Consider the following 10,876-nt stretch of genomic DNA (forward strand, 5'->3'; position numbering starts at 1 on the left):
CACAGAGAGTCTAAACTCTGCAGAGTCAAATTTCATCTTACTGGAAGTGTCAACGGTGCAGTTTTATAGTTATGCTTACATTTTCAGGCACTGAGCAGAAAACGAGATCTATTCACAAACAGGATTGTGTCAAAGACAATTTGACATGGCTTTTGATTGACCCTTTTCTACTTGTTGTAACCCCATGACCTCTGTGTTGCAGGAATGGTTTCTTTAACCACTAATCAATATAATGCTGTCTATAGCCTACTCACTGAAGAATTTAAGTTGTAGATTAAAGAAAAACACTGCAGAGTCTAGAAGGGAACCACAGATCATTTGAAATTATTTTACTTACTATTACCAAGGGTCATATTTTTATTGCCATTTGGATCTGCATGTGTGTGGACAATAAATGGATCATTTTGTTTTTAGTGCCATTGGCACCGTCACAACAAGGCTTTCTTTATTGCAAAGAGACTGACATAGATGTCAGTCATACAAATAGGAATAACCATTTAATTCTAGCATTTCATTTTGCATTTTATAGTTGATCTTCTTCACTACATTCTTTAGTTAGATAAATGCATCAAAGTATTTAACAGTGCTATTATTGAATAAACCCAGGTTTTATATCCATCACAATAAATTGGTAGCTTTTAAAACCTAATGCATTGGCCATACCTCTGACTTATATAGCAGCGTATTTTTTTTTGCCAAAATATGATGTCGCAATACCATTTATGGTCAGATTCTTGACTTTCGTGGAAAGTATTTGAAGTAAGTTCACTGAGATTTATATCTGGCTCAAAAGTATTGAAACCATTAGAGAGTCATCAAAGCGTGATCAAACTTATTGTAAATCTCCCCAAACAGGGCTATAAAATACAAGAATTTAAAACACACTAATATTAGCTCTATCTGTATTTTTAATTCTTAAACCACTACTCAGCATAGCTGTGGGCTGAGCAGTGATCATAATTTAAAGCAGCTGAAATGGGCTGACTGTAATTACCACGAAGTGAAAGTTTTGAAATGTTTGTCTTCCACATTGATTCTGTAATATTTTCATGACAAGTAGATTTCAACCACAAACCCCATTTGATATGGCAAAATACACTCTTCCTGTTATTGCTACCTACAATATTAATTGTTGGAAAGTGAAATATATTATTAGGAAGGTCATTGTTATATATTCTGTTGCTGTTCCATTTCAAGTGGGGGCTTCCAGAACCCCAGTTCAGGCCAACACAACTTCATATTAATATTCAGTAGTATCCAGGGAAAGCCCCCTCACTCAGGATCCCACCCCATTTTTACACACACACACACACACACACACACACACACACACGCACGCACGCACGCACGCACGCACGCACGCACGTACGCACGCACGCACACACACACACACACACACACACACACACACACACACACACACACACACACACACACACACACACACACTCCTCTCCCGTTGACTCAGACACATCAAAGACTGCAGTGAGCAGGACAGACAGCAGAGAAGTTTGGAGGAAGATGGTCGCCACATACATTTCTCCTGTTGAAGAGAAATAATCCCGATGTCGTGCCTGAAGAATTCAGAGGGATATTTCAAAATGGGAACGAAGTTTTTACGTCAAACAAATCCATGGAATATTATTTTTTACAGCGCGTGGGACTAAACTGTTTTCAGGTAAATTTGATAAAAAAAAATCAATCTGCCGAATTATTCACCGATTCATTTTTGCGATTAGATCCATCAAAAATATGAATACTGTGGGGATTATAGGACCATACTGCATGTTTAGTGCTGATTAGGGCCCAAACACAGGCCATGCAACAGTAGCCTACAGGATAAATCAATTTTCTCAGGCGATTTATATCTCAGTAGGAATCACATTTTTTAAATGTGAAACCAATGTTCTGTTTTAATATTTTAAGTGGCCTAGTGTTTTTTTGTATTTAATTATTGCTAGCAGTGCGGTCTTAATCAAACTTACTGTATGTTGAATTAGCCTGCTTAAGGAATAATTTAGCTTTTGGGTTGTAGATTTATTGAGAACATATTAAATTAAAATGCATACCCACTAGCATCAAATATGACATATTAAAGAGAATTTGGTCAAACGGATCTATATTCTCTGTCATGAATGTAACACAGCTGTTACTTAAAGGGAGCCGGTAACGTAGGCTATGGAGGCGCGCGGCACCGCGGGGGTTTGGCTGCTCCTCTGCAGTTCAACAGTAGCTCTTAACCCCGGTGCAGACTGGGTCACCATGTGTCATACAGGCCGTTTCTGTCAGGCACCCCGCGTCTGCTTTGATGTCTGATTACAAATCATCAGTCTTGGTCAAAAAGTATTAACCTAAGCTTGTCTCACAAATGTCAAAATAAGAACAAAAATAAAAACAAAAAGCATCGTGACATTTATTGCCGCCCTCTTTTTCTGGGGCAGCAAACTGTAACTGTCTGAAATGTTATTTTATCCTTTAAAATAGGCTACTATAAAATAATAAAGTCAAACAGCTGTCAACCCGCCTCATTGCGCTATCCACTGACTCGGCATATTTTCATCCACCAGTGCGCGGAGCACGGAGCAACAGAATTTGTTTGCACGAAAAAACTAAGTAAAAAAAAAAACTAAGTCAAGTTAGCTCTTTAATGTTTCTTTTGTGTCCCAATTAGCCTACTTGTTGTCCAACTGCTGACCTTATGAAGGAACAGGCTTTGGAGGTTTCTAGATTTACAGCTCAGTTGGAGCCCTCCCACTCTGAAAATCCAATTATTTTACTAAAACCATGACAGCCTCGCCTGGCTCCCTCTGAAACTATAAAACTGTAAAGGCTGTGCCAACCAGAGCAGGTTTCTGCTAAAGCATACACCATCCTGGTTTTGCTGACATTTTCATTTCTACTACATGTTTATATGACTTTATTTACTTTATCTGGTGTCATGATTGACATATACTGGACATAAATCACTTTGCAGCACCCTCAGAGATCCAAATCTGTTTTAAAATTAACTTTAAATCTGCAGAAACCAGAGAGCAGTATTGATGAAAACTAACAAAATATATTTTTGTTCTCTTCTTCACCTGTTTCTTCCAACCCACCTCCCTCCTCTCCATCTCTTCATCCTTCACTTTGCATCTGAAACAGACCATCTACCATTCACTAGCTGCCTTCCTTCTAACTTTCAAAACTTTTTATAATCTCACATTATGGACCTATCAGGCTCTTTGCCTCCACCTTCCCCATACACCTTCCCTATTATCCCCAATTTCTCTGTGCCCTCCTCCTCTCCCTCCATCTCTCCATCACCCAGCCTGGCATCCACAGCTCTCTTCTGCTCCCTCCTCTCCCTCCTCTCCTTGCTGGGCATCACAGGAAACCTGTACACTATAGGCCTCCTTCTGAGGCGCAGGACAAGTAGAAGAAGACGTGGAGCAGGAACGGCCTGCTGCCTGATGAGAGTACCTGTACCATCCTGCCTCGCCAACTCCTCCTCCCCTTCCTCCCCTTCCTCCCCTTCCTCCTCTTCCTCCCCCTCCTCCTCTCTTCATCTCCAGGTGCTGAGCCTTGCTCTTGCTGATCTGCTCTACCTTTTCACCGCTCCCTTCATCGTATACGACAGCCTGGCGTCAGGCTGGGCCTTTGGTGAGCCAGGCTGCCGTCTCCTCCTGAGCCTCGACCTCCTCACCATGCACGCTTCCATCTTTACACTCACCGCCATGAGTCTGGACCGCTACCGGGCTGTGGCCCATCCCCTGCACACCTCCTCCTCCAACTCCTCCAGCCTGCTGCGTGTAGGCCTGGCCTGGGGACTGGCTGTGGCTCTCAGCCTGCCCATGATGATCACACTGCACCTGGAGGATGGGGAGAACCAGGAGGGTCAGTTGTGTGTGCCGGCATGGGACGAGCAGAGCTCCAAGGCCTATCTGAGCGTGCTCTTCTGCACCAGCATTCTTGGTCCCGGGCTAGCCATTGGAGCACTTTATGCTACTCTAGGCCGGCTTTACTGGGTGTCTCAGACCAGGCCAGCCTGGGCCAGTGGGGGTAGCACTGCTTGTCCCCCCCGTGCACCCAAACCCAAAGTCCTGCTCCTCATCCTCGGTATTGTTCTGGCCTTCTGGGCCTGCTTCCTCCCTTTCTGGGTCTGGCAGCTGCTGCCTCTCTATCAGCCCGACATGCTGCGGACAGTACCAGTAGGGACGCAGGTGACAGTGAATCGTATCCTCACAGGGCTGACGTATGGGAACTCCTGTGTAAATCCATTCTTCTACACACTATTGACTGGAAAACGAAAACGCAAGCGGCAGACGATGACATCAGCAAATCAGCTCTGCCGTAAGAGCAGTCCAATGCAGTAGTGTGTGTGTCTCTGACAGTAAAGACAATAATGTGAGTGTGTACATACATGTGTGACAAGGTACTGTATATGAATGCTTTATGAGTTCCATAATAGGCACCAAAGACAACTGATTTATCCTTAGACTACAAACTAAGGAAACAGAACGATACTAAGCAAATGATAGCACTTTGCATAAATGCTTTGAGAAAGAACTTCCTGTTGGGAGAGAATCAAAAAGACAATCTCAGTAAGATGTGTCACCTAATAAATGCTTTATCTGATAACATTTTACAAACTTTGATGGTCTTATGAAATAATGTGTCTTTAATTGATGTAGTTACCAAGTTAATTATTTGGTTTTAAATGTTTTGATATTATATTTGTGCCTATGGTAAAGTAATACAATGGCATTTCTTTTTTAAAGATCATTTTTTTGGGGCTTTTTTCCCTTTATTTCAGAGTGACAGTGGATAGACAGGAAATGTGGGAGAGAGATGGGGGATGACACGTAGCAAAGGGCCGCAGGTCGGATTCGAACCCAGGCCGCTGCAGAGGCTTCAGCCTACATGGGGCGAATGCTCTTACTGGGTGAGCTAGAGGTTGCCCCATACAATGGCATTTCTAACAAAAGTGGTTACTGCAGTAATTACTTGTGCAGAGTAATTTACCCAAAAACAGATTTAATAACAGAGATGTATGGTTTATTTAGTCAATAGAAAACCTGTATTGTATACAGTAATATTAGGAGAGAAGAGTTTATGCTGTATGTTGCGCATGCACAAGCATTTCCAGTAAAGCCCAGATGCACTTCTGCTTGTTTTCAGAGAACTATCAAAGAAAATGTTTGTTTTTGAACAACTGGCTGTAACCGGTCAGAACCTCTTGGGACATTTTTCTGAGACATTGTTTGTTGACATAATGAATTATGTTTGAGCAGGTCAACAGTCTTTTGTTCGCTTCCCCTGAACACTTGACATATCCAAAAAAAAAACGGACTTTTTTTTTTATAATCATGACCTGCATGTTGGGTTTGAAATTATAGTTATTATTTTTGAATCATGCAATTTCTTGCATGGCCTAAACTTGTGTTGATTGTAACTGATGTTTATAATAATGCATAATATATAGCTTTGAATAAAGACTATGCTTTCTGTAGTTCACTGTGTGATTGGATCTTTAACTGAGAGAAAAGGAGGAGAAAGCGACCTCTTTTGGCTTTGCAAAAAGAACACCTAACCCGAATGCAACTTAAGATCACACATTATAGTGTTCTCAAACTAACCGATGTGAAAAAGAAGAAAAACCATAGAAACAGCATGTCAGTCTGTGTCTGCATGTCAGTGACTCTGCAAGGTCTTCCCCGTTCTTGTGTAAACTGTACACTCGCTGGCTGGTGTTTCTGTGTCTCCCTGTAGCAACGGCCTGTCTCGGTCTGTCTGACTCAAAGGCTGCACTGTGCTGTATCGCAAACCCTGCTGCTCTTTGACGCAGATGAGCAAATATTGTTGTTTAACAGAAATGAGTAAGGACGGGGATGGGATGATGGGATTAAAGGGGGCTGGGTGGTATCTATATTGCATGGTGCTATGGTCAGAAACATGGTGTTCTTTTAAGGGGGGGGTGTTGGCGTCCTCAAACCTAGGGGTTTAAGATACTAACCATGTAATTGTAAGATTCCAGGTTCAAGTCTGGCAGGGGACTATTATTGCATGTCGTCTCCCATTTCTCTCCCCTTGTTTGTTACTTGTTTGCTCTATACCGCATACTTCTAATTAAGATATAAAAAGGCCTGAAAAAAGGAACAGCAGAAGGTTTAGAAAAAAATTGACTATAGAAATATATATATATATATATATATATATATATATATGTATATATATATATATATTTTATTTATTTTTTATTTTTTTTCCGTGTGTGTGTGTGTGTGTATGTGTATGTGGGACCTGTCTTAAATGAGGACCAGCAATGTGCGGGGTGGGCAGGTAAATGGGGCGGGGGTGGGAGAGGTGGGCGGATGGTGGAGTGGGTTGGGGGAAGGGAAGTGGGTTGGGGCGGGTCTTTATAATCAATAATAAGTATCGAGGCAAGCATAGTATGTAAAAGTAGAGATGAAATTCTGAAATTGTTTTTTTTTTTCCATTGTTGTTGTTTCGCCCTTATTTGATGTACTACCTGGTACCTAATCATGACGACCCACAGAAATTAATTTACATTTTTTTTTTTTTTTATAAATAAAAACCATCTTGCAGAAATCTAACTGAGAATATTGGCTCAGTGTAATTTACAGAAGACGAAATAGCTGTTTATTTAAAATCTAATTCTGTTCAAATCTAATTCTATTGGCATAGGCTCACTTTATAAAGCTTACAGTATGTCTGCATCTGTGCTGATGGACGTGAACTTTCCCTTAAAGAGTCTACAGCTCCTTATAAATAAATAAACTAATGAATACAAAAAAAACATGAGCTCGAATTGGCCAAATTGATGCATTAAACAATTTCTGAGGAGGTTGTTTTTTTCCTGTGTGTAAATTTAAAATGCATTTCAATTGCACAGTAGAAAACAGACAACCTCATACAAAATACATCAAATACTTTAAGTCTATATAAAAGAATTGTACAATGTATTCATTCCCATTAAGGCAAAAACAGCAATACAGTCCTCTAAGGGAAGAGATTCTGAATAATATTCCATAGCAGAATAACAAGTGGCAGTGATCCATAACATTTTTAATTTCATCAATGGGTAATGGTGTTTTTCCACCCAAATCACACAGAAGGACCATTGAGTTCTATTAACTGTGGTTAGTTTTAACTTGATATGCAATAACTTGAGTATATAATCCTCACATAATGGATTATTTATGTGATTTCATGTTAAATGCAATGTAAAATTGAATTATGTGAGGAAAGCAAACTTAAAGAGTGGGTTTATTTATTTGCACATAACGTGCATACATGTAGAAACATTACCTGAGGAGAAGAAAACCCGAGAGTTGCAGGAGAAGCTGCATTGGTAATACCAACAGGTTGAGGGGACACATACCAAAAGCATTTGTCAAGGCAGCTTGTGCTTTTCTCTGCACTGTGATGCCATTATTTCTGGAGTCCATGCTGCCTACCATGTGTTTCCATTTACCTGTCCTGGCTACCTCTGAGCATAACGTTCCCACTGCAGTTATTATCCGGAGCCCTGTGCAGTCACACAACAGGGGGTGTTTCTGTTGTGAGGTTAATGCAATATCCATCCACCTATCACAGACAACTCAGGCCTTCTCAGCACATTTGTCCATTTAAATGGAATTTCTTGCAGACAAAGAGTCAGCTCCGTATACGTTTAAAATCATGAGCCCTCATATGAGACTTGGTGGTTTTTGGACCCCTGGGTCATACCAAAATGACAGAAGATAGAGGGTGTAGCTTGTGTAAAGATGAAACCTCTCCAAAAAAGACATTTAGCAGCAGTGTGGATATTAAAGCACAGAGAGCTTGGTCAATTTTCTGTGTCGGCATAGTGAACAGGTTTTGGGTCTGCGTGTTCTAAAATTCAATATATCAGATGATTAAGTCCTCCCTCAGGTCTGCGGGGATGACTGAGTGTTTGATAAACTTCAAATACGTGATGTTTGGTCAACCCAACCAAATGGATGGAAAATATTGTCTCAGTTGGCAGGCTGGTCGATCTATAAACTTTGTGTTGTTTGTGTTGGTAGTTGCCAGCACCGGCCGACTTGCTCCAATCATAACTTTTGTCCTTGTGTGCAACAGAAGCTTTTTTTTTTATTTCATTCTAAGATTGCAGGCTGGGTCCTTCTGCTCTCTGGTCCACGGGGAGAACACAAGGACAAATATTTTCTTTTGGGAGCGTCGCTCTGTTCTACCTGAAGCTTTCATAAATCCAGCACATGTCCGTTTCCTGGAACCGCCAAGCATCTTTCCATTCCAGCAGCCCTTACCCCGCCTCTCAGCCTCTCCTACTGACCAGTGTTTGAGGCTGCTGCAGGTGCCCCTCCCCTGGGCAGCCCGCTCAGGAAAGCACCCCGCTGTGTAGACGAGACGAGCCCGCAGCCCGGGCCAAATTCCCGCTGTGAGGTGTATAAGAGGCTCCCATTCTCTCCAGACATACACAAAAAAGATTCCCTTCGCACTCCTCCTCCGCCTGCCCTCCTCTAAAATTCAATCTTCCCATCTGTTTTCCCTCTCTCAATCACTTTTCGTCCCATCCACACTTTCTGCCTTGCCTACCTTCCTTTGCCTTCCTTTGCATGGCCTCACCTTATATGACATTAATGTTTCAAGTCAAGTTTTTGCATTATGAATAACAAAGAACTCTTCAGCGGTATTAGAATGTCCTAGAATAACTTGATAGATTTAACAGACATTCAACATCTGTCACATCAGCTTGTTATCAAACACACACTAATTTAAGTTTTACGATACCCGCACATGTACTCTACACAGCATTAAAAAAATGGTTTGTAATTGCAGGTTTGACAGCAAACACTGAAACCTGTAAGCTCACAGTGTTTCTTTGTTCAACCCATGGCAACCTCACCATGAGGCGCCCTCCTCCCCATCACGTCCCCTGACTTCACACCTTTGTGTCAGCCGCCAGGATCAGGCGAGACCCAGGCTTGCGTGCCTTGAAGGCCGGAGGTTACATCAACCAACATACACATTACGGTTCACACTTGGGCTCTTACTAGGAAAGACAGTAAATATGGCACGTCTGCCCCTCTCGCTCCTTCTCCCTGTGTTTCAACGTTTCTCTGTGCTCCCCTGCCTCCTCCTCCTCGCTGCCTGTAAACACTCGTCCCTGTCGACTCAGGTGTCAAACCTCCCCTGACCTCTGACCTTCTGACAACTAACTCATCTGAACGTCATGGTTTGTTCATGCAGGGAGGTCAATGGAAATTATGCATTTCCATGACACTGTTCAATATTAAAAACAAAAGCATGTGTAGATGTGCTATTATGTATAAGAGCTGAAACGATTAGTTGATCGACAGAAATTAAACTGTGACTATTTCTATAACAATCTTTCAAGCAAAAGTACCAATGTGACAATTTGCATCTTTTGTTAGTCTTGCGTGACCAAACAAAGGAATGGCAGCTATGAGCGATTTCATTCAGTATTATCAAAATAAAAAGTTAAGTTCTAGGCCCTATGTATTAACTGATTTGATCCAACAGATTAAAAACATCTGTATATAACATCACTAACACTTCCTTATCTGAGAGTGAAGGTGGAAGAGTGGACAGTATGGTGTTTAGAATTAGAGCGCCACCTGCAGGTAAAATATAAGAACAAAACTTCATATTTTAAACCAACCATCAAATCTATTGAATACCTATAGCCTGGTGTTAAAGTCTTTATTTATTTCTCCATTGGCATTAATGTGGACTTTGTCTGAACTTTCACAGTTATTCTTTCACAGTTTCCTCTGCCTTTACTCAGCTCTGTGTAGACTTGGTTGTTCTACACCAAGCATTCATAATGTACTGTATGTACAAAGTAAGTCCTTTAGGTCACTATTGTTGTGGTACAAATATACTGTAATACTATGTACTTGAAGATTTTATTAGCAGCTACTAGTAACAGCTATAAACTGGCTACACGTGTACCCGCAACACAACATGTTCTTCCCCTGTCTTTGCACTGGCTGAACTTCCAGCTCGGGTGGCTCAGTAACTGACCCATCCTAGTAACAGAGTCCCCAGAGGGGAGGACTCCCGTCCTGAGGGCTCAACACTTGAACAAGCTCTGTTCACCCAGTAAAGAGCAAATATCCTGAAAATAAATAATTGAATTCCACTATGAATACTGCGCTGATACATCCACAGTTTATGGCCAAGCATTTCACTGCACAAAGTAGAGATATGTTGAGTATGTGAGAAATAAAATCTTAAAGGAATTTAAATACAAACCAAGTATAAACTACTTTAGCTATCAAAGCTGCATGCTGCTATATGTATAGGCCTATAACAGTGATCGACATGTTGATGTAAAGTCCTACTCAGCTGCTGTACTGTAACTTTATCAGTATACTATATATATATATATATATATATATATATATATATATATATATATATATATATATATATATATATATATATATATATATGTACTACTGATCATAAAATCTACTTTTAATAAAAATAAATGTAACTCATTAAAATGTCCTGTGTGTAAAAGGTACTGAGCAGCTTTCTGGAGAAAGAAAATCATGGTTGAATGACTTTAAAATGCGAGAAAGAGAAAGTTCAAACTAGATGAACTTTGACTTGAGAAGAAAACCAAAGAATCCTGCATCCTACTTCAGTAAAAACATAATTGCAAAGCTTAAAAAGTAGTATTTCACAAATAGCAGCTTAATTTCTGTACAAGGGCTGAACATAATCCATTACTTTGACTCTTGAATTAAAAGGCAAAGTAAAAACATCTTCAGTTCTAATAGATGTGCATGAACAAAGCCCAGTATTGTGATTGAAAACTAATACCGAGCCTTTTAAAACAAGCAATTTCCTCTTACGT

At 40.7% G+C, this 10,876-nt stretch overlaps 1 protein-coding gene across 2 annotated transcripts; it reads left to right on the forward strand.

Moving 5' to 3' along the window:
- Positions 1-1,447: 1,447 nt before the first annotated feature.
- On the forward strand, positions 1,448-4,751 carry LOC116049604 (urotensin-2 receptor). Of its 2 annotated transcripts, XM_031299418.2 has the most exons (3): positions 1,454-1,678; positions 2,252-2,256; positions 3,164-4,751. In XM_031299418.2, the coding sequence occupies exon 3, from the start codon at positions 3,207-3,209 to the stop codon at positions 4,353-4,355; it is 1,149 nt and encodes a 382-aa protein (XP_031155278.1). In that variant the 5' UTR covers positions 1,454-1,678; positions 2,252-2,256; positions 3,164-3,206; the 3' UTR covers positions 4,356-4,751. The 2 variants fall into 2 exon arrangements, with proteins under 2 accessions (XP_035862516.1, XP_031155278.1); XM_036006623.1 differs by lacking the exon at positions 2,252-2,256 and having other exon boundaries at positions 1,448-1,678; positions 3,145-4,751.
- The last annotated feature ends 6,125 nt before the right edge of the window (positions 4,752-10,876 follow it).

The sequence above is a fragment of the Sander lucioperca genome, chromosome 10 (genome assembly GCF_008315115.2).
Source record: "Sander lucioperca isolate FBNREF2018 chromosome 10, SLUC_FBN_1.2, whole genome shotgun sequence".
NCBI classification, from domain to species: domain Eukaryota; kingdom Metazoa; phylum Chordata; class Actinopteri; order Perciformes; family Percidae; genus Sander; species Sander lucioperca.